At 38.1% G+C, this 24,695-nt stretch overlaps 1 protein-coding gene across 13 annotated transcripts in view; it reads right to left on the bottom strand.

Moving 5' to 3' along the window:
* SOX5 (SRY-box transcription factor 5) overlaps positions 1-24,695 on the bottom strand; it is a 642,538-nt gene that overhangs the window by 86,834 nt on the left and 531,009 nt on the right. For 7 of the 13 annotated variants that reach the window (XM_072349118.1, XM_072349139.1, XM_072349101.1 and 4 more), the window contains one exon: positions 9,490-9,613. In XM_072349118.1, coding sequence (XP_072205219.1) covers positions 9,490-9,613 — 124 coding nt within the window. The remainder of the gene's footprint in view (positions 1-9,489; positions 9,614-24,695) is intronic. The other 6 variants (XM_072349148.1, XM_072349110.1, XM_072349080.1 and 3 more) reach the window with 1 other exon arrangement.

The raw sequence follows: 24,695 nt of genomic DNA, 5'->3' as shown, positions 1-24,695 counted from the left end.
GGTAAATATCTTATTTTTACATTTATGAAAGCACTAAGCGGTGAGTTTTTTCCCCCAAACTCTGGGAATTTATCAGGAATGTGAGGCAAGACATGCAGTTATTAGAAATACCTCTTTCCCAAGCCATTCACAATCTTCCATCACTGGAAAGATCAATAAATTCTCAAACAACTATATTACGTTTCAATTCACAAAATTCTCTGTTAATACACTAACACACACAGAGGCAGGAGCGCACCGTTCTGAATCTTTCAGGATCAGAATAAACATTCTGTGCATTTATTTCACATTCCATCTCTTATTAAGTGCGGCCTTTTCTTATGAACAAAGCACAGAGAGTTTTGTTGTTGTTTTTTCCTATATGGTAAAATCTGCAGCAGGTCAAAGACTGTGACTTTTATTCAAAGAACAAGACAAAAATTATTTCGTTACCTTACAAATCCTTCTCTAATACACAGTTATTTCCTAGCTACTCTCTGACTTCACTTCGAAGAACAGAATTATTCAAGTGTGGCTATGTGGAAAAGCACAGAAATAAGTTTGTACAGGTGTACTGCATGTAACTAATCATACAGGCTGCGTCAGCTTGGATGAGCTGACAGGGTATCTGAGAGGTACTGGTACACACTGTAAGCAGAGGAGAATGTTGTGAGCCAGCCATCACTTTGGGAATAAAGAAGGCAAGGCTGAATCCTCCATTCTGGCCAATTCTTTATTTCTTTATCCCTTCTCTGGTCCATCTTCCGCTAACATACCCAGAGCTTCTTTCTTGATAATTTATGCACTGCAACTTCTTTCAATTTCAAATCACACCTTCATCCTTGCCCAAAATAATCTTCTAAGATCTTGCTTACAAGAGCATTTTTCATGAAGTACATTCACTTTTAAAACACTCTTTCTATGAACTCTCCATCGTCCTCCACTGAAAACACTCTGCAAAAGAAAACTGTGGTACCGAGCCAAGTGGACATCATGTCCCAAAACACAAAATAACAACCTTGTGTTTAGGAACTTAATTTTCAACTGACTAGCTATCAAGCTCACGGATATTAAATGATTTGTGTACTTGCAGAAGTACAACAGGGGCTCTTAAAGAATTTATGTGTTTTGCAAAATTTTATCAAAGGAGTTTAGTAAGTTAAAAAAAAAAAAAAAATTAATAGTTTTTGTTAAAGGGACAGGAAAACATAGGAGCTAACATTATGTGTGTTGCACCATTCACCTAAATTCACAAGACTTTTTTTTTTCTGTCACTCATCTCATTTATTCTCCTTCAAGGTGTAATCCCCCCTAGTGTCTTGTCTCATCTCCTGACAGGCTGCGAGTGTTTCAGAGCAGGCACAATTGTCTTACTTGCTATATAAATCAAGTTACATGCTAACGTTAAATTATAATGTTTTGACAAGTTTTTTAGGTTGAACCTGATTATATGAAACAATAGAGCTCTCCAATTTAATCCTGAAATTTTCTTCTTAAAAAAAAAGAAAAGAAAAAAGAACCAGGAAAGGACAAGCAGCATTTTATTTCCCGTTATTTTTTTCTTGATTTACTTTACTTATTGTTTTCCCCCTGCCTTACTTTCAGGGACAGAAAGTGAAAGAAGTCAGAGGTCATAAAAGAAGAACAAAAATAAAAGCAGGGTAAAGAACCTAACAAGTAAGAAGCAAAAGCAAATCTTTATATTCCAAAACCAGAACGCTCATCTAAATTCTATCAAATATACCAGAATAAACATCTCCTTATAGTACATTCTATTGAATGAAAAAGAACCTACATTATCTTCTCCCTGTTTTTTATAAGCTCCACAAAAAACCACAATAATTTTACACTCAATTTATCACTTAAATATATTTATAATGAACAATCACAGCTGATGGGTAACTGACAGGTAAGTCGTGTATCTCTTCTTACTCTTTTACTCCCATCCTCAGACTATTTTCCTCTTCTTTTTTGTTGTTGTTGTTGTTTGTTTGGTTTGGTTTTTGGGTGTTTTTTTGGTGCAGTGGTGAACATGCAGTAAGAGTAACTCTGGCAGTGTTCCCCAGCTTCTGGCTCTAGGCATTAGGGATTTAGATAGACAATAATGTGTATGTAGAAGATACCACTAGTGCTTTCCAAAATGAAATCTAAACCAATTTCCTGGCTTTCACTGAGGATAGTTCTGACAGCATTGATCAACAGCTAGCTACAGGAGTTCAGCTTCTTTCACGTTTTAGAGAATCTTTTTGGCCTGCAGAAGCAGTAGCTTTGGAGGAATCTGAAAGTAGCCTTGCAGTTCCTATGAGTACGACAAGAAGACAGAGCCAGGCTCCTCATGGCAAAGTTTGGTTGGAGGACAAAAGCCAATGGGCAGAAACTAAATCAAGAGAAAATTAGGTTTTCCCCATAGGGGGAGTCTGACATTGAAACAAGCTGTTATAGTAGGTTGCTCAGGAGTAGGAGGTTGAACTATAGACGTCCTGAGATCCCTTCCAACCAGAATAACCCTGCGATGATTTCCAAGGTTCCCAAATATCTGTTTTAAACCTGCTGAATAAACAACACCTATTCAAAAGGTCTGAGTAATAAGGAAAACCAATATATTTCCAGCAAGATTTGTACATGTCCATAAATTTAAAAATCAGGACTTTTATTTGGTTGCCTAACTATGGATAATAGTGCTAAAGCATCAGGCTATCAGTTATGGACTAGAAACTAAGCTGAAACTATCAGCCTGCTTTCTCAGGACCATTATTTTGCCTGTCCTTTTTGTTCTTATTAGCATTAGTGTGAGAAGTCACACATAGGTTTAAGGGTTATGGGATGCTTACAGTTAGAAATAGTCTTCAGCTGTGTTATTTTTTGCAGTTTTGATACTTTCTGTTGCATTTGCAGCATTACAAAAGTGACACATTTTCATGTATGTTAAAAGGCAAAGTTGTTACCAAAAATTCCTCGTTCTCGCTGTTTCTATCCACAATGCTATTATTCTTTTCTTATCCTGGGGGGAAGATGAGGGTTTAGTCATATGTTCAGTCTTTTCTAAGGCATAAACAGTAGCCCTGAAAGATGACTAGCATCTTTATAAAGAAGCTACAGTATGTGGTCTTCACAACACATGGTTCCTATTTTTGTTGTTCTGATAAAAGCATAGCAATGTCAATATTTTTTCCTGTGATTTGGTGATTGTCAATGACCTGTATGTCAGCTGATACAGCTGACACAGTTAAACCAGAAATTAGCACTCAGCCTCTTCAGAAGCCAGACACATGGACACTGAGTACATAAAAAATTATAAGACAGTCCACATGATAGTCCATTTAACAATAAAACATGTGACTAACTAAAAAACAGAGATACATCAGCAAATTTCCCTGAGGAAGTTTATGGTATTTAACTCCTAAACATTAATTTTATTGTACTGTATGAGGAACCAATTAACTGCGAGTTTCATTTTTATCAGAGAAGGAAATACTGCTCAGAATACAGATGAACAGTAAATTCAGCATATTTTAATTGTATTAGTCTTGGCTCGTTCATCTCACACATTTTTGCCAATTTAAAAGGTAATTAGATATTTCATCAATAACTTTGTATGCTTTATTTTACTTAGAGCACTTCCAGCAGCAATAAGCTGATATGTAAGAAACATACAATGCACCTATTGTATATTCACATTTCCCAACTCCCCCCCCCCCCTAATTGGATATGGTTGAAATAGTGATTAAAGTGTTTTCAGAAAGCCCCTTGTTGATGACATCTGACCGGGAACACAATATGATTTGTTACAACAAATTATGCACTGGGGAGAGGAGAAATGGGCAAGTAAAAACAGTTCTTGTTTCTAAAACCTGGCATATGTCCATAAAAATAACTTAGGTATCAGCAAACAAAGGACTACGTAGAAGTTTTCATGAGAGTTTGTGAATAACTTGGAAAATACATTTGATCTAAATACCACTTTAAGAACCTTCTGAAACGTGGTATTACTAACTATTGTTTCTTGAGAAAAGAGAACAAATCCTAAAATCCTCATTTAATTCAATTTCTTGTACACCTCTTTGTAGAAAACCAACAGTGGTGTTTTTTTATCCTCCAAAGAAGAAACTATCTGCCGTTCTACGGCTGAAATCATACTGAAAAAACCCAAAGACAATACATTGTGCCCACTATGCTAAGTAGCTAGTCAACATTTCACGTGCTTTTAAAGGCTTCATCAAATACTTAAAGAAGCAATGGAGCACACTTTCCAAAATAAATGTTACTTTACACCGTCTACTTGGGGGAACCCATCTTCTTTTAAAGTTTGGAGAATTCAGTGTCTTTTAGTGGAAAACTAGTAGTAAACACTGCCGCAATTGCATACTCACAGAAGACATGGGGAAGCATTCTGCCTCCACGCATTCTGCTGCTGACATTGGCTGAAGAATAACAAATCATCATATCATAGTATCATAGTATCGTGCGAGTTGGAAGGGACCTTAGAGATCATCGAGTCCAACTCCCGGGATTCAAGCCCTCTAGTGTAGCAGAGCGGCAGTTTTACGCCTTGCAAATCTACTGCTGTTCCCAACTTAACCCCTTTTGCCTCTCCTTTCAGTCGTTCTCCAGAAGAATCCTCTTCATTTTCACAAGTTTTTATTTTCTTCCCTTTATTACCACTCATACAGGAGATGATCTCACTTTAATGTTCCACGTACAAACCTACACATGGGCAATCATAAAAGGATCAGGCTAGCTGCAACTGTGGAGCAGCCCCCTCTGAGGTGGAACTATGCTTTCTTTCAAGGGCACAATACAAAACTTATCTTCTGTCACTTAACACTGTTTTAATGCTTTCAAAGCTCTTCGCAAATATTAATTAGCTCTAAATAAATTTTAATTATTTCTAAGAGTGGCCCTAGAAGATCTGTATCATCTGGTGTGAAATCTGACTTTGGTGAAGTCAACAGCAACAGCTCCTCAGACCGCAGTCGAACTGACATTTCAGTCAGCATGGTGAAAACGCTGGGAGTCGTGTATTATCTAACAAGTATCACTAGTGAAGTTAACTAGCAACAGCAGCAGTAACAAACAATAGGGTTAAGCACTGCTTAGTGAGAACAAATGAGAAGGGTCACACAACCTGAGTTGCGTGCATAGCTTAAATGTGGGAGAAGTTTCTCAGCAGTTTGGGAGATGCACTATCCTGGCTGTTTGGTTTCAGCACAGGCTGAAATGGAAGGAGCTCACTCCCCATAAAACCCAATCTATTAACATATGTAGGATACTGGGATTAACTCTTAACAGCTGCACATGGCACAGGTCACTTTGTTAATACTTCATTTTGAAGCATACAGTCTTTACTGAGCAATTTCTATCTGACATATATGATTATATATAATACAAATATTAATTAAATCTAAAAAATATAAAAACATTACACATTGTGCATGTAATAATATATAAAGAGGTTTGCATAAAAGCTAAAATATTTAAATACCAAATATCACAGTGAATAGACACATAGCAAATAGGTAGGTAACTGGTGCTTTTCTTGTTGATAATGGACAATATAGCCATATCGCATACTTATTTTTTCACAAGAAAAAATGCTGTAGTTGTAAATAATAGCATTTGGTATTTTATAATATTATTTAATATTTTACGCTCAATTCTGTCTAGGTGTGGAGATTAAGAATTAACTGGAACCATACATCATACATATTTTTCTCAAATATAAATGTAATCCTAATAGAAGTTCCTCCCTTTTTTTGTGCCAACTTTACCACTACACAATATGCCATAGAGAAAAAAGGGGAAGTGTCAACTTGTGTAAATTGTCTCTTATGTAATGCAAACCATCTGTTTAAAAAACAAAACAAAATGAAAAACCAAACCACTCCCAAGCATGATCTGCTATGGCTAAAAAGAGAGAAAATTTACTACACTGAATTGGAAGCTGAAAATCATGACCTGCCTTGTAGCCATCGAAAAAATATTTACCCATCTCCTCCCTATATTTATCCAATTTTGAAAATATTTGAGAAGTGACTAATTTACTGAGTATGTATTAGAGATTGATACTGTTGTGTTCTCTTTAGAATTTCAGCCTTATAAAATATTTCCAGTCAGATAGGAGCCTAAGTGGATAAGCTGCTGCATCAGAAGATCCCTGAGTGCCAAACAACCGGAATCTGGCCAAGTACATAGGTACAAAGTACTGGTACAATCGTGCCTGTTCTTTTGTTCTTCTTTGTGTATTAGTCATGACAGAAATTTAAATGGACCCATTATGACCTGCTATGACTATTTTTGTCTTATCTACAGTCCAACCTTCATAAAAGGAAGCATGCACGGCGAAAACAGTACTCTCCTGTTCCACAGTCTCTCCCTCATTAAGCCATTACTTAATTGGGAAACAAGGAGTGAGGAACCCTACCACACACACTCTTTGAAAGGACTGGGAGACATACATCTCACCCTCTGTTGCTCTAAGATGGACAGGTAAATCAAAAGGCACTGAATAAATGAATTTGGCTTCATTACATAAGCTGAATGAGACAAAAACAATGAATACCTAGCTATACCACTACTTTTCCTCTTTCACTAACCTCAAGGCTTGATCACACCTTCCTTTCCAGCTGCAGCTGTGCTGGCTGAAGAGGCCACCATCTCCACTCACAGCCCTCTGCCAAAGGTTACCATTGTGACCATTGCTTGTTTAATTGCTTCCCAACATGTTTCCATTAAATCTAGCCAGCTTAGTTTAAGCAATTTTAACAGAATTTCAACTGCTATCCCAGTTTGGACAGAAGCAGGTTATTGAGTGCTTAAGCTAGGCCAGGCTGCCAGAAGTTAGAGGCACAGAGATGAGCAACACAAGGCAGTTATCTCTCCAGTCACTTGGCCTGCAGGCAGAAAGAGGCAAGTAACCCATGAGGTGTGAAATAGCTCAACTGACTAGAGGTCTGAGTGCCTCAGATGACCTGCTGCTTAATTTGAGGCACAATTTTGGAGAAGTTATTTTTCAAAGGGGCAAGGCGCATAATAGTATAAACGCCTTGTCCCTTTGAAGGTGTTCCCAGCCGAGGGGACATCTTAGTTATCCATAACCAAGGTACTGAACATGAGTAATTATTTGTGAAGATACAGGTTATTTGTCATGGCAGTTTCCCCTTCTTTCTCCTTCAAACTTTCAAGTCTCTTTTACTGAGAAACTCCATCTGAATTTCTCTAAGAACTGATTTTCATGGGTCTTAGTTATTTGTGACTGGAAATGAATTGTCCCATGGAGATTTTTGTTGTCCCTGTGTGCAAGTTGTTGACAGCTGCAGTCAGATAAAGATGCAGGTAATGGGATCCTCAGAAGTTCACAGGAAGGTTTTTCTTGTAAAAGTGAATTTTGTGAAAGTTAGGTATTCCACGTGCTGAAAAGTTGAGCAAATCGATTTCCTCTAAGTTCTCCGATGAACTGCTTCACCGGTACCAACTTTAGTTCATTTCAAGCTAGCATAGGTAACTGCATTGAAGTTCAGAGTATAAACAGTACAAACATTTGCTAAATATCCTTAAGACTTAGATCTCAGTGTCTTTTCAGATGGAGATTTAGTCTTCAAAATCACTCAGGTGCTTTAGAAAAAGCTATCCAAACCTCTTTGTTTTTCAGTCTCCCACATCTTTGCCAAGAGTCCCGATAAACAGAAGGGCAAGCAGAGAAGTGGGAGAAATATGTTTTAATGGCTTGTCAAAAACATTACTTGATGTGAACATGTTATAGTTTTAAGGCACTTCCTTTTTCTTCCTTGCTACAAGCTTTCTAGGTGTAGCTAAATTGGTATATGCTTTTGTTTACACTAAACTGTGAGTGAAAAGAAAAATCCTTTGGACTACTTATCACTTTTCCTCAGCTTCTCAGTTAAATTCAGTCAAACATGCCAGGGAATCACCAAACACAGAGCTGCCTTTTTCCACTGGCTTCTGCTCAGTCCTAGACCTTGGCATGCTGTTAATTCCAAGCCTTACTGCCAAGAGCAGCAACCACTTTGCTCTTTTTTGTTTTTCATTTTCAAGGTTACACAAATACGTGATGTCATATGTACTTCATGGATGTGAGGTACTATACGACAGCCTTACAATTAATGCACATGCAGTAAAAAGAAGGAAGAAACCAACCTCAACTCTTTCCATCCAAAATTAGACTTCTTTAACATGGAAGTGACTTAGTCTGCCAGCTATATCTAACAGGATGCTTTCTTGACCATTTCCAGGCCTACAGTTATGGTAGCATCATATTCAGTGCGGCTTTCAGTTAAGCATTCTGTAATGTGAATCACTGCTTCTCCCATTTGAGAAAGAATGAGTGTGAAATCACTGGAAGAACTGAATGAGTCTATGCTTTGGCACTGCAGCTGCTGAGGAACATAAAGTGTTTTGAACAGCAATTTTCAGTAGTGGTCCTAGTCTGTAAAACATTAGGAAAAGGCAGTTGTGGCCAAAGCAACTCAACTTTCTCACTTAGGTACAATATCTATAATGTTATGGGAACTGAAAGAAATCTAAAATCACTGTCCAGGCCAGTTAAATAAAGGAATCTTTTTAAGTACGATTTTTATGAAACTGCTGCAGTGGCAATTGATGAGTTACTCAAACAACTGATGAATTTGTGGGCTGGTGAATGATACAGATGACATGGATATAATAAAGCTAAGCACACACAACAGAGGCAGAAAATGGTAGAGCAAGCAAATCCTAGATAACTGGGTAGGAAACTGGATTCAGAAGAGTTATACAAGCACAAATACAAGCAAACATGACTGAAATTCATGCTACAGCTAAGTCTATTCATGGAAATGGAGATCCTCAGTTAATCTTTAACTTGCATTTGTTGCCATCTTGCTGACAGGAACACGAGATTCTATGGAAAGCTTAAAGAAAAAAAAAATATATATATATATGGAGAGTGTAGAGAACAATACAAATCTTTCAAAGATTAAAAAAAAAAGTAGATGCTGTATTTTTTTCTGTTAGTCTCCCATAAATATAGTTTGTGCTAGTCCATCAAACTGAAAGGCATATGCTATCTTTGATCTCTGTGCAGAACCCCTGTTGAGATTAATGTGCATTCTGTGTGAAGAAAGAGACTAGAATAGGCCCTCAGTTCACAAATAGTAAGCAGGCTGCTTCAGGAAAAAACATATTTTCTTACAACGGCGTTGAAATTTATCAGGAACTTTCAAATAGCTTCTCTTCAGATCTATGTATGTGTGTGTGGTCATGAGCATTCACTTGTCAGAAAGATCTGTCAGAAAGAAGGTGCACAAATCTACTTCTCCTCTGAAATGTTTTGCTGTTAACGCTGAAACATATTTCATCTCTGACAGTCTTTTCTCATTCAACACAGGCTACTTCTGCATTTTAAGCTCATCTGTACAAGTTGTTGGTTTTGTCCATCAGATCAGAGCCTTATACAGACTTGCAAGAAATTGTGCCTTGAACCCAATTCCAGCTAAAAAAGTCTACAGGACTTACTGCATCCCGCTTTGTAGCTGAAACCAGGAGGAAGAAGGAATCCTTGCTGAGCAGCTGCTGCTAGGGTTCGTTGGTCTGGAGGGAATACGGGAATCATTAATGGAGGCAGCTGACCCTGGACCTGCTGAACAGGAGAGGGAAAATCAAACGTGGAATTTTTTCAGGGGGAAAATATCTGCTTATGTGCTTTCGCTCTCTTCTCTTGTGAGAGGTCAGATTTGGATACGCTACTCCATAATGGGGTGTTCCTATGCATCAACTATTCAACCTCATCATAATTATCAAAGCAATTCATATGAATCACATCAATCCAAAACAAATCAAAAGACTCCACTGACGCATACCTGCATCCCAATTAATTACTGCCCCCACACTTCACAATACCTCCATTCTCTTTAACTGCAAGGTGGCCTTTTCTTCTTTTTTACTGTATTGTGTAACAGTTTCTTTGTCTCAAATAGCAGTTTTTGTCTTGACTGAGCCCAAATGCAAACATCCAAGCATGCAGAAGAGTGTGTGAAAAACTAATGTACAGCACTGTCTTTACTATTTTTTTCTGTCCATATACGTGCAATTACAGGTATGTGTGAAAAGATAAAAATCTCAGATGGTAAGAAAAGGAGACTTTATTCACAAACACAACACAGCTATGTCTGAAGTGTTAGCTGTTCAACTTTGCACAGCAACTGTACACAACCATGTAAGCCAGGAAATGGAAAATATTATGTTGTAAGTGGATACTGCAGGGGACTTAAGACATGCAGAAATTAGTCATCAAAACTGGAAGTATGCCACAGCACGGCACCTAATATTATTGCTTTTACCAAATTTTGCAGGGGTTTTAACTAGCAGAACTGGACATTGTCTTTGTATTTCACACAGATGAGAAACACAAGGGTTGCTAGATTAAACTCTTAAATGGCTGGTTTTCATTTCTTTTTAAAAACACCACGCTGACAAAAACAACTTTTCTGGAGATCGGTCAGCAGAGAATTACTCATTTTTAAGAGAGATCATCTTAGATTTGCAGTGGCGCTGTGAAGCTGAGACACTGGAGGTACAGATCCATTATCAAAGACTAAAGTGCAGTTTGCGGTTTGTTGCCTTAACAAACAAAATCAGGGTGTTGATTGACAAGTAGTTTTAGCCAGAGGCAGGTATTACTCCATTATTGTTTGCATAGCAGAACTGGCTCCTTGGCTGCCACAGTTCATAGTATAGCATCTTAACTTAATTTTATTTTAATCTGATCTCTTGAAGATCTAGGAGATGTCTCACATCAGCCAATACTGCCACAAAGTGGAAAAGTGTAAGAAATTTGGGATAGTAACCTCTTAATTTATTGCAGGACCTGTCAACGCCTACATGTGTGCTGCCTGCGTCCTTATAGTCCGAAGCAATCTGCAAGGATGGATTTCAAGAGCGCTGTTGATGGATATATTTGCAGTGAGAGATAAAGATTGGGACCAAAGCTAGAGTAGATGCAGCAACTCCTCTCATTGAACTCAATCCATTTTTTGTTTCTTCCATGCTCTTCTTTTTATTCTCATCCTGTTGACTAGAAGGCATATGCACTTCAGCAGTATTGCAGAAGATGAAAAACATACAAAATATGATTTCTTCTCTATAAACACTCAGTTACCCTGGAACTAACTGTTCAATGTCTGCTTTTTCTTCCTTTTTTTTTTTTCCTGTTTGAGATTTTTTTATTTGTATTTTTTTTTTAAGACGAAGACAAAGTAACCGTATTCTTTTAGAACAAAAATGAACAGCCGTGTGGAATTTTTGCATAGTACTCTTCTTCGGCAAAAAGCCACAGAACTTTTTTTTTTTTAAATGGTTTCCAAGGATGAAAGTGACTTTGCCAAGCAAAGAAGCTTCAAAACAGGACTCAAAAACACTAATAGAAAGACAGATGGTTCTACTAAGAGCTTTGCTGCCAAAAAAAATGTTAAAAAAAGTGAAAAAAAAATGAAATGATGTTATTGAAGCTGACTGCAAAGTTCTCTGATGACTGCAAATACTCTTGTCCCACTGCAAGTGTTAACTCTGCCTCCAGGGCTAATATAACTAAAGCACCACACACACACAAATTGTCATTGCCAAGCCCACAATGTAGCACAAGTCTGCACTTGATTCCAAGTGACTGCCAAACACACGAGCAAAACACCACACTGAAAAATTCCCATTTAGGAAAACATTTACCAGGAAAAAAAAAAAAAAAAAATGCCCTTTCTTCTTAAATCTGACTGTTGCACTTTCGTTTTTTTTCAAATCACTGCTCCCCTTTCTCTCTCCATGGAGCCTTCAGACCCACTAATTTCAATAACACAACCCCAGTTTTGTAAAGGAGGCTAAGAACTATAGAGTGATGAGGATGGTTTGCATGGATACAGAAATAACGCAGTCAAAACAATATGATTTTCATTCCAGGATGGAATGTATGTAGCGCCACTGAAACAGCTACACTTCATTTTCTCCCAAATACAAATAAGCACAATTATTATTTTATTTTAATCCGATTACCTGACACAATGCAATATAAATTACTCCTCGTTTTTACGGCTTATTTAACTACCACACTTTAACTTTTGGTATGTTTATTATTATTACCTAGAATTGCTAGGATACAACTGTTTCAAGTGGCACTTTTATGCAAAAGGTATTTTCCTTTTTATTCTTTTATTTTTAGCTATTACTATGTCAGCTAACATCTCTCAGAAATGATCTGGGTTTGTTTGTTGGTTTTTGTGACATAGTTCACATACTTGCCAAAGTTTTCTAAATAGTGACTTCTTCATTTTTAATGTTAATGTAATAGACTACAAATTAGAGCTACTTTAGGCCCCTTTGGTTTGTTTTTTTCTGCTAATGGACATGTATATGTAGAAAGAATGCATCTTTAGCAGTCTAAAAATGCACAGAGTTGTCAAGACTCCCCACTTGCGAGTCTCTCTGCATGATTATCTACCCTGAGTTGTAATTTCCTGAAGGTAAAGATTCTAATTTAAATCCTCACAATAGATTCAATAGATTTAATGAGCTACAATCTCACCTCATAACTTCTTACCTACTTTATTATGTTAAACTGGATAATACAGATACAATCTTCCCGGGGGCTGTTTTTTCACTACACATATTATTGTCATGATGTCAACTGATCACACAGTGCCCTGCTCTTACTTTCAATTTGAATGTCAACACCACATATCAGATTAACCAGAAGTACTCTTGTACTGCACGACACACTGTAGAGGCATGTTATGCAAAGAAAAGGAATCTGACATATACAAAATAACTAAGAAATAAGCAGAATGTTGTGAGAGCTGTGGACCCTATACAATCAGTTCACTGCTCAAGGAATTTGTACTTCCATTCACATATCTCTCACAAATAATTTGGAGCAAGGAAGAGGATAAACAGGAGTCCAAACAGGCCAAGAAAACAAAGATTCTCTTACTCCCAAGGAGTACATTTAATCATCTTCTGTAATGGCAAAGTACTTTAGGAGTAGCTGATACTGCAACTAAGTTTTACCTGGAGACCAAACCAAAATCAGGGACCCTTCATACTTGTCACTAAAATGACACAAAGGAGAGTAGGCCCAAAAAAACTTCACAATGAAAATCAGCGTGCGAAGGTGACATACCACTAATGTACTGTGCAAGTGGGAAACTGAGGCACACAGAGCTGCCTGTAGAGATTTCCAGTTTGGGGAGGTGCCTCTCCAAGTCTCTCCTTGTTTCTGCATCCTTGAAAATCTGACATTAAATGACTTATCAAAAGTAATTTGCTGTTAAATTTGGAACGGAATCAAGATGGGAAAGCATAGGCCAGCATCTTCACAGATCCATATGCTTTCTTTGTGACCTGACCATAACAAATGCAGTCGCACAAAGAAGTACATTCAGCGTAGCTAAGGAGGGATTCCCAACATTCCTAGATTCACTGTAAGTGTAACTAACAATTCCGCTTAAATTGTGGTCTCCTACCTGCTCTTAGGAACCTACTGTGGTTACCACAGCTACCTAAGTGCTAAGATTTTAACAGTTACCCCTACTGTTTGCTACTAGATCCTGCGTGACTTAAGTAAATCGAGACCGCAAACAATTGACGACTGCATTTTTATTCCATTTTCTGTAAAATGGCACTAAATAAATAGCTACAAATAAATAAAAAAAAAAAAAAGAAAAAAAAAAAGTTAAGGAAACACTTAGGTTGCAAAGGTAAGCATTCAAAGCCAATGAAATCTCAGAATCAGGATAACACACAAGACCTTATTTTGGCCCTTGATGCTCATACATCTTGATACAGTCTTAAATTAAGAGTTCAGAGTTTTCCCCCTCACATGATTCTTGCTCAATCCAGCAGACCCATAGTATTTCTCAAGTAATACAAACCCATACTTTCAACAGGCACAAGCCCCAAGCATAGCTGCTATTGTTTTTAGTTATTTTATTCTTATACACATATACCAGTTTCATTTCTGCTGCTGCTCATTAAATGTTTATTAGCATAAACTTTCATGTTAGTTTTCCTCTCTCCAAAGTAAGTATTTCATTACATTTCCTGGCATCCATGTATAACACTTCACAGTGAGGGGTGAATGCTGATCTTCCACCCACCTCTAGTACTTCAGAAGCAGTTCTATCAATTTCAGTGAGATTGGTGACGAAGGAACAAATTACTCAGCGTGAAATAAGACGGCAGCAAAAAGCAACACTCCCTTCACTACAAACTGACAAAACTCTGAGCAGTTCTTTACCTTTGAGCTGTTTAAAGGATGCCCTTCAGGAGCTGTATGAGCATCTTTACTGAAATGATCTCCTACATGGCTTCTCAAGTAGAAGTGTGGCTAATTTTTATTTTCCATGCAGTTAATGTCAACTGCTCGAAGAAGTTCAAGTTTTACATTCCCAGACCGTGGATGTGCTTGAATGATTCTTTTAACTTCCAACTCTCTTATGAGTAGCTTCTTGCCCACGACTTGTTTAGAAGTACCTCTTCTGCTGTGTATATAAGAATGCAACGTACTTCTGCCGTGCAACAACATAAATACGTCCTTCAAAAATGACACGTTCAATTGCATCAGTCCCCCTTCCTCCAGAAACACTTGGCTCCCTGTGGTGCACACTCTGCTGAGGGACTGGATTCCTCAATTAGCACATGTGTTGGCCATTTCTTTCTCTCTCTCCCACCCCTCCCCACATCTATCTTAAGGGAAGTAAAAATATATGTCCTCATATAACTACAATCTGCTATTTTCCCTTGCAGTGACGTTTAAAATGAGAAAAGAAAATGTTGTTCCCATTCTCTATATCAGTTCCCTAAATTGACACAAACGTGTCCTAAAGTTACACAGCAAGGAGACCTGCCCAGCCAGGTAATACAGGGATTACCTTCCCAGTGAGTTTGAAGTGGCTTTTATGGGGTGCTTGGAAACTGCTTAAGAAACAGAAAACAGAAGATGCATGCCAAGGAAAAGAGACACAGAGGAGACAGACAGCACACTTGTCCTACCCCCTGCTCTGAAGACCAAATGCTTTGCCTTCACTGCTGAGCTCACTGCACTGCCAGACATAGTGGTAGAGCAGTCCTGACACAGGATTTTTTGAATGATGTTTCTTCTTGATTTCTACCTGAGATTTTTTCTGCAGTGGATGATACCAGCCCTATATATTACTGTTCTCTTTACTGTGCAAGAAGCTCACACAATTAATAGCAGTACATATCAAAATTCATCCTGCCTGAACACAGCAGCGAACTCCACAGTAGTAACTCATTCCTTATAGCAGTGTATAAACACTGGTACCTATCACAGAAAAGGACACCCTCATATTGGTGATCTTTTAAGAGGAAAACAAAAGGTTATTTTGGCAGAGAAAAAAAAAACAACAACAAAAACAAAAACGTATTCCTTTAACTCCATTAGCATAGGAAAGCTTTAATTGGAATTATAGTCTAGAAAAACTTACTTATTAGCTCGCTGTAATACAGAGACAATCCTTAACAAGTTAATAGTTGGTATGAATGCACCTTGGCTTGCAGAAAACACCAGGAAAACTCAACTGCAGCTCAGAGAACTGAATAAAGATTTTTTCATATTACATTGCAAGGCTTTTCCAGGTGGAAGCTTTCTGATTCTGCTCAGTCTTGCAAGAGAATCCAGGTGTTACTACCAGCACCTATCTCAAATTTATCTCATCATAAAGTCTTTTAGTATTACCAAATTGAACACATGCTTAGCCTTTTAAACTGAAGTGCAGAGAAGTGCCTCAAACTGCCAAATAATACAGACAGTAGCTGTTTTCATGTCAGTAATGTGCTTCTGAAGGCTTCCCCGCTCCACCACATACTAAACAACAAAATGCACTGGTAAGAGACAAACACCTCCAGCAGAACTTGGAAGGATGTGGGTCAAAAGGACCTTTTGCATTAGGGAACATCTCCTGGATACTTCTAAGGGGGAAAAAAAAAGCAGTATTATTTATTCATTTGTGTAACTAAAATAACTTTGGAACCCTTCCTTTATATTTGATTTATTACAGAAAAAGCACGCATAGGTGGGGAAAGCAGTAACATCAGTTTTGCCCATTGAGGATGATGTACAATGAGGAGTACTCTGGCTTATGCCACTTAGCATGGAAGTTATTCACACAGCAATTCTGCCATGAAGGCATTTGCACTAACAGACCAACTGAAAAAGGAAGAAGCCATCTGAAAGAAAAAGAACACAAACAGAAATTCATTCCAGGTTTTTGTTTATTTTGTTTTAAGACAAACGTCTAAGAGTTCATGCAAGAATGGCTGCTGCAGACTCAGCAGCAATCCATTAGTTGGGGTCCTACAACAGAAACAGAACTTTAAGGGCAAGCCACTGTCATTCAAGTGGCAGCTACATTGGAGGTCTGAAGACCACTCTCAAAAGAACCCTTTCGAATCAAAGTCAGTTGCAGCTCAGGAGCAAAACTCAAAATAATTTACTCCTTCTTTTGTTTGATTATTTATTTATTTATTTGGTAGATGGAAAAGATCCACTGTTAGGTTGATTTAGCCATATGTTCAATGATGAGACTAAAGTCAGCAGGGGACAGAAAATTGGCTTTTGAGGTAGGTTGACCATTGTCTGGGCCAGACCATCATATTTCACCTTAAAGTTCATGTAAATGCTATATTTCTTATGCCACAGCCCATAAGCACCTAGTCATCTTGTGTAGTACCTTTCCTAGATAAGCAAGAACTACAGCAGAGGCCGCCACCAACCTGTGACTGTCACAACTAATGATTTACATGACATATTGCACTCAGCGTATTTGCTGGCTAATAGCAACTTGCTCCCAAATGTCACTGCTATGTACCAAGAGTTATCTGCAAAGTCACACCCTTCAAACTGAAAAGCCTATGAACTTACATTAATTACCGATGCCGCCTCACAGCATATGATGGAGCATACCGTTCCCAGATGCTTGTTTAATGCTTTTCCCAATGAGCTCAGGACCAGAGCTGATTGCCATAGCATTAAGCTACTCAGTGAAACATTTGTCAGTGAAAGGAAAACAGGTGTGAGACTTCCTGATGTGTTTTAAAAGACAGCATGTAGGATAATTTCTTGAGCTGCACATGTGGGCTGGTTTTTACAGTTAGCTGATCTGTTATATATTAGTGACATTATTCAAATTATAAAGAACTCTTTTTTTTTTTTTTTTTTTTCATATGCAATAAAGAATCAGAGATGAAAATAAGTCTGCTTCCCTTACCATTTCTCACATCAGCATTCCAGAAGTTACCTGCATATATTTTCCTCCTGATTTTCCACATTCTGTTTAAAGAGACTAGAGTGGCTGTGTTTCCTAAGTTCCTGCTAACCCATCTCCTTCTCTCTCTCTCCCTCTCTCTCTCTCTCCCCCCCAAATTACTTTGGTATATCCAATGCTCGTGCTTTACCAGATAAAAATTCTTTCTGCCACATTATCAAAGACTGCCATCAAAAGAACTCTGGAAGAAAGGTCCAATATTAACTACAGCTGCAGAGGAAGAGGGAGCAGTAAATAGGACAGTTTGTGCCAGCTCTGTGTTACGTAGGAGCTCTTTCTTTTTTCAGGCTGTTGGAAATGGAGTGACAAGTATGACAGCAAGAAGAATTGTGCAGAATCTGGAGGATTTTTCTGGTAAGAGCAGAATTTTTTTTAACGTATACATGGTTACTTTGCAAATCTTAACGTTATTAACCAACGCATATGCTATGAGTACAAGAAAGAAAGGGAAGCACAGCAAAGCACTAGTGTGTGAGAAGTAGGAATGGGGCAGGAAAGGAATAAGAATTATCCATAACTGCCTTTCTAATAACTTCTGTGAATTCTGTAAGTTGATGGATTTCGGCACAGAAATAAATTGCTGTATTACACCTCATGATGGGCAGCAAGCCTTCCTCCCCCTTGACAGATAAATCCTGCTAGCTAGGAGGAATGCCCCACCCTGCTCTCAGTGCTTTCGAGGTGCCTTTGGACTTATTCTGACACCAGAGGTATTGGTGTGAATTTTTTCATGCAAAGGATGCCAGCATGACCAACTTCCCTGTATTCTCACAAAACATTTGGCTATAAAGCTGCCTAAGGCAGTTTCCAGGTTAGGAAAGAAAAACTATTCTATTAGTAGTAGTTCCTGCCCTTAGGCTGAAGTAATGCAGCTGTTGGGGTGTGAGCCTACTCACTGCAGTGGGTCACTTCATTGACTACGTGTTGGTTCTTGCAGAATCAGAAGCAAAATTAGATTTAATGTATTGCTGAATTCAAAGATTTCATTAGTGTCTTTTACCCAGAAGTTGAAGAAATGGGTGGCAAGAGCAAGGCTGATGCCACTGTACAGGACTAAATGGTATTTTTTCTCATATGAAGTTATTCAGATGCATCTTTACACTCTTTCCTTTACCTGATGTTGATTTTTCCATATTTGCATATTAAAACCCAAGTAAAAATCATTTTGATGCATAACTTGCATTACTATTTATTAATCTCTGAAATAGAACATATCTAATACAAAAAACACTGGATTTAAAATGGCATACAGATGAAGGCAAGTGCCATGACCTCATTTTTGACACAATGGTAAAATCCAAATTCACGAACAGATGACTATCTAAGGCCTAAACCACTTAATATTGACATGCCTTCATTAAGAAACTCATTATTTTGTTAATGACCCAAGCCACTCCTGCAAAAAAAGCTGTGAATCAAAAGTAGTAATCATCTCATGGTTTGAACACTGCTTAATGGAAGGAGGGACTGTAAGGTGTGAGAGGATAAAGCAGGAAGTTGATGGGTGTGCTGTGGTACTTCCCTGGAATGGAGAAGACTTAAAAGGTCAGCCCATCTCTCACCCTGACCTTCCTTCATCTTTACTATGACAAACAGCAAGCAATAGCACTCTACAGCTTTCCTCTCTCCCTCTAGGGATGCTTCCCCCATAATGCTCTTGCACGACAGAATTGATACTATATGACCTTCTATTTCAGCTCTTTCATTTCCACTTATTATAAGCCATGATACATTTCTTGTAATTACTCTACATATAATTACAGTGAAATCAAATAATACAAAACAATTCTACTTTTATAATTTTGAGAGCAGAAATCTTTCTTACTCAACTTATCTGGCTCAGAAGACAAGGTGATAACCATAACTCTGCCTTTTAACAGCTATTTCTTGGTTGTGGGGTTTCTGTGTCAATTTCCTTAGTATGATTTAAGGTAATATTACTATACAGAGAGGAAGAGGTACTCTTTCAAACAAAATCGTAAGGTTTGATATTTTTCACTCAGTATCTCTTTGACAAGCGAAGTGTCATTAATTAAAGCATACATAATTTTAATGCGTAGGCAGTGGGCAAGAAATGGGTTATTTAATATCATGTAGTGGGCAGCAATTCAAAAAACCATTCAGTTGCTGAATAGTGCAATGGTATAAATAAACACAAAAGTCTTATCAAAGTCACTTACTTAAATTCATGCTATGTAGAGAGAAAAAGTGCACATAAAGGACTCAAAGTATTTTCCACATGTTAAATCTGTACATTCTTGGTTTCTTTAAATTGAAAGATTGAGGGACACAGTTAATAAAACAGTATACAATCTAATGTACAATCTAGTATTGTAGAAGGAAAGAAATATTCCTCATGGCCTGATCAGTGTAGTCTTTGGCAGAAACAGGTCTGCTGAGAAAAATCTTACACTTAAATCCAATGATTAAACCCTTTCAATGTGTCCTCTTTTTTCCACTTTTTTTTTTATTATTACTAAATCAGATTCATGTTTCAATGTATGGCTGGTCTCCAGTGACATCAGCTTCAGAGCACTAGTTGCTACAACAACTCAATGTATTTCTTTCCTAAAGAGGATATTTTACTATCATTATTATTTTCTATTGAATTTTACTGCTTTCTATATGATCTTAAGAACTCCTGTGCTTAAATAAGATGGACAAATGGCCAAGGAAACTAATACCAAATGTTAGTAGAAATCTCTGTGGAAAATACATTTCTAGTGCTGGATAGCTGCTAATCACTGCCCAGGGAAATGCACAATAAAGACCTGTTTTCAGTCTTTCAGCTGTTTGGACTTGTTTCTGACTGTCCCTTTTGCCAGTGGAACTGTTCTTTAATAGAGTTTAGTTTCACCATCACATTCAATTTTAAAAGAGAAAAGGATTCAATATGCAGAATGAAGAGCGTTTAAATACATACACAGTCATTCTTTCTTTCATGTCCCAGTGCTTCCCTTTTTCCTCATTACCAAAATGTTTTTCGGAAGTTTTATTTGAGAGCATTCCTCAGGAAAGATAGTCTCTCATCTTGGGCCTACAGTTTTGGGGCAGGAGTGTAATTCCCAGTACAATTAACTGCAGATACGGTGATAAGAGTATAGATATCTGACCATCTCATTTCTGCACACAGCCAGGTAGTCAGCTATCCAAATCCTACAGCTTGTTACTACACTAAAAGCTGTGACTGCTTTTTTTGCTCTTCCTTCCTTCCTTCCTTCCTTCCTTCCTTCCTTCCTTCCTTCCTTCCTTCCTTCCTTCCTTCCTTCCTTCCTTCCTTCCTTCCTTCCTTCCTTCCTTCCTGCCTGCCTGCCTGCCTTCCTTCCTGACTGCCTTCCTGCCTTCCTCCCTGACTGCCTTCCTTCCTGCCTTCCTTTCTTTCTTTTTTTTCTGCTGTCTCCTTCAGTTCCTCTTTACCTTCCTCCTCCACCTTTAATATTAGAAGTATGAGGAAAAAAACAACATGAGGCAAGAAAGAAAAGATTAGGCGCACATGTTTCTTTGGCATTTCTAGATAAGGACTGTGCAGTGGAGAAGAAAATGGTCTACCCCACAAGAGCACCTATCATCATAAATCAATTTTTAATTTTACTGGTAGATTATAGCAATCAGATAAACACTTGCTGCCTGCCTTCCTTGTATGTTGCTCTTTGAACTGGTTTGGCCCAAGATTTACTTAGGTGTGGGAGTCCAACCTACCTTGCAACTCCCAGACAATGTCTGACTGGTATGTAGTGGGGAAGAACATAACAGCGTTCACAGAGCAGAATACGCGCATAATATATGAAGTGCAGGATCTCACAAAAGGGGGACAAGTACAACGTAATGAAAATAAATAATCTTTGTGCATTTTCTTCCTAGTCTGAAGTAGTTCTTGAATGCACAATCATTTTTTTCCGGCCTGCCTGCCTTTAAATATACACATACATACCATGCTGCTAGTTCAATTTTTAAGCCACTGTAGGTATTACAGGACAATTTACATGTGATTTGCATTTTTTTTTATTTTTTTACTTTTTATTTTTTTTTATTTTTTGAGCCTGTGGTTTTGGTAAGTCTTCCAAACCTAATGACTGTTCTTTTGGCCAGCAACATAAATGCTGTAATCACACAATTATTGTGCTGGGAACAGTTTAATTCAGCATTTTGTTCTCAACCACAGAACAATTACTCAACAATTTTGGTTAACCATACTAGCTCACTGCCTGGAGAGGAAGCATAATATTCACAACATCTATTGTCTTACATAAAGGCAGTTAGTAGATTCATATCTATTACAACTTTCCAGCATCACCGCTCTTTGAGATTCTTCCACATACTCCCAGCTAATGAAAATAAATTACTAGCAGCACAATTTATTAGCTTATTCATCTCTATCTGTTGAATGCTTTTAATTGTGCATTTGCATACCAAAGAGAAAGGTAGAAGTACTGTGTCTGGGAAAGAGGGATGTAACTGAGTACTGTAAAAAGCTTCAAAAATACTACAGTGATGTTACCCATCTTTAAGCATAAATCACGGTCATTCTGAATTTATCTTCTATCCACTTCTGCTTAGCAATAAGAGCGATTTGATCAATTGATTTATTCTTAATATTGCCGATTCTGAAACACTATTGGCTTTAAATTATTCCTGAGTTCCCTTTAAGCACAATTCAAGAACAAGAACAAAGTTTTAGTCCAGAACACAGTTTCTAGGGCTGGACATCTGGTGCAACTGGAAATCATAGGCTTTCTGCTTAGGTTCACTGATGCAAACTGGCAGTATTATTTCATAAGTAGTTTGGGACAGGCACAGCTCCTAGAGAACTGTGGAACCTGGTGAGCCCCATGGGTCAGATCACATCACTGGGAGCACTTGATGCCACAGAACTGAGTTGAATGGCAGGAAAAGCCTCTGAATTGTCTTTACTTGCTCACGGATGTGGCTAAGATATCAAGATTTATTAGAAACTCCCACTATTTTTGTCAGATAAACAGTTGTGTAAATATTTACCATCAGTGGGCATTTAAAAATATATATAAAAAAATCAGGCGCTAATGCTTGATATGCTTGTGTTGGGAGACCTGACTTGCAATAAAGAAGATGTAAATTCTGACCCTTCAGAACAGATTTAAGTTAGTTAACTGTCCTCTTCCTTATATATTTTCTTTTCCAAATTTCAGTTCTGGAAGCATTTTACCTAGGAAAATAAAAACATTTTAATAATGTCTCTTCCATTTTTGTTTGTGTTTCCTCTTGCCAGTCACAGGGAATATTTTCACTCAGAGCTGTGAATCTGAAAAGTACAACCCTGGCAATGCTGCTGAACAAGTAAAATTAAACTAATTAAACAAAGCTGACTCAATAAACTTAATTTGATACAAAGAGCAATGAAGGAGGAAACCAGCAGTAAACAAGATGAAAACAGAAAGTTGTGGGTTTTTTTGGCTGTTGTTGGTTTTTTTGTGTTTTTTTTGTTTGTTTGTTTGTTTGCTTGTTTGTTGTTGTTTGTTTTGTAATGCCTTTAGCTTTTAAGTACTATTCCTCTCAGAAAAGGAACTTTCTGATAAGAATTATTCTCTTAAGGGCCGAAGTTCACCTGTAGAAGTTCTTTACTGTGACAGTGGTGAGGTGCTGGAACAGGCTGCCCAGAGAGGTTATGGATGCCCTGTCTGGTGTTCAAGGCCAGGTTGGTTTAGTATTAAATAAGAAGGTTGGAGGCCCTGCATGAGGCAGGGAGGTTGGGGCTTGATGATCCTTGAGGTCCCTTCCAACCCAGGCCATTCTACAGTTCTATGATTCTATGATGAAACTTTGCGTTGAAGTCAATACAAATCTAGATTCCAATAGTATATGGAAGAAATAACTTCAAAAAGATAATGTTAATTATTATTTTTTTTAAAAAAGCACACAATCAGGGATCTGTGGAGGAGAATACAGGCAAGGACTACCCTGCTGCACGTTAGAAAGGGAGAGCTGCACTTAAGATGCTGCAATGTGTTTCAGGCACAGACAAACCAGTCTGATGGATGAGCCCTTCAGGCGGTGCTGATGTTGCTCTGCCTTCGTTCTGTACTGGGATGGGCCTCATGCAGGCACTAAGATTTTAGGTGTTCGGACTGGAGAAGTTTCAGGGCAGGTGCAGAAGCTAACTACAGGAAACTTCTGACCAAACCATCAGGTGCTATGAAAGTTTAGGCGCCCCCAAAGTTTCAGACCATCTATTTGAACAAAGACTCCTCTAAAGTCTCTCTGAATAGTGGCTGGACAAGATGTGCATATGAACTCAGAAAGCTCTTGCATCTCTCAGTTTAGATATTCCCACAAGCTAAGTCTCCTGTTATCAGAAAGCAAATCCTCCCTTTTGGTCTGGCCTGATAAGTCAGCCAGATAAGAACTCTACAGAGAATGGCTTTAGCAAACAACAGTGCAAGTGCATTGGCACTCCTAGTAGCACTCTGCAAGGAAGTAAAAAGTCAGCAGTGCTATAACAACATATTGCTTGTGTATGTGCAGGGACATCATTAATGAAAAACAGCTGCATTCCTGCAACCAAATAGTTTTGAATAAAACAATCATGGAACTCCTTGGCACCTAAAGGAATGATTTAGGATGTGAACTGCTGGTTTACCAAGTGGCCTTGAAACCTGCCATGTTTACATGATCATATTAGTAACACTTCAATATCCAATTAGTAATTATAAATAGTCTAACATGGTAGAGCAAATGAAAACCTATATAAAGTCCTTGGGTATGATACCTTTCCCTAAAATGAAAAGCACTATTTTAGCAATTTGAAATGAAAATATTTTGCCAGTGAGTTTCTTCATTAAAATATGATCCGTCCTGAACACATCGGGTCCCTTTAAGACTAAAAGTCAGAGCTGTGTGCTCTGAGCCCTTTCATCAAGATGACTCATTCATTCATGGGAAGCGTGGATTGTATGGCTGGCTTATGGTAGCACTCTAAATTAGTACTCACACAATGGAGAGCTTATACAATTGCAGTAGTCCATATCCAGTAAAACTGCCTTAGAGCCCTGAATAATGGGCCTTGCTAAGTCCCTAAGAGTTCTGTAAGACCCTCTAAACAGCTGCACACAGCACATGACCTGTGCCATCTTTACAATGCTTGCTAGCCATGAAAGGAAGCTTTGGGAACTATTTCCTCTGCACCCTCACCATTGGACAGTATCCCTTTGCTTTTTAAAGAACAAGGGGATTTCCCCCCCCCCCCCTTCTTTCTTTCTCTCTCTTTTTTTCTCTTTTTTTCTTTCCAGTCAGCTCTCTGCTGATCATCCCTCCCATTTTAGCCTCTGCCCCGGAATGCTCTGGACAATAGTACTGATTCCATCTGTGCTCTCCATTAAGACCCTGGTAATCCTCCCTTGAACAGCTGGACGTTCCGAC

The sequence above is a fragment of the Excalfactoria chinensis genome, chromosome 1 (genome assembly GCF_039878825.1).
Source record: "Excalfactoria chinensis isolate bCotChi1 chromosome 1, bCotChi1.hap2, whole genome shotgun sequence".
NCBI lineage: Eukaryota > Metazoa > Chordata > Aves > Galliformes > Phasianidae > Excalfactoria > Excalfactoria chinensis.
This window is presented reverse-complemented; position numbering and strand designations above follow the sequence as displayed.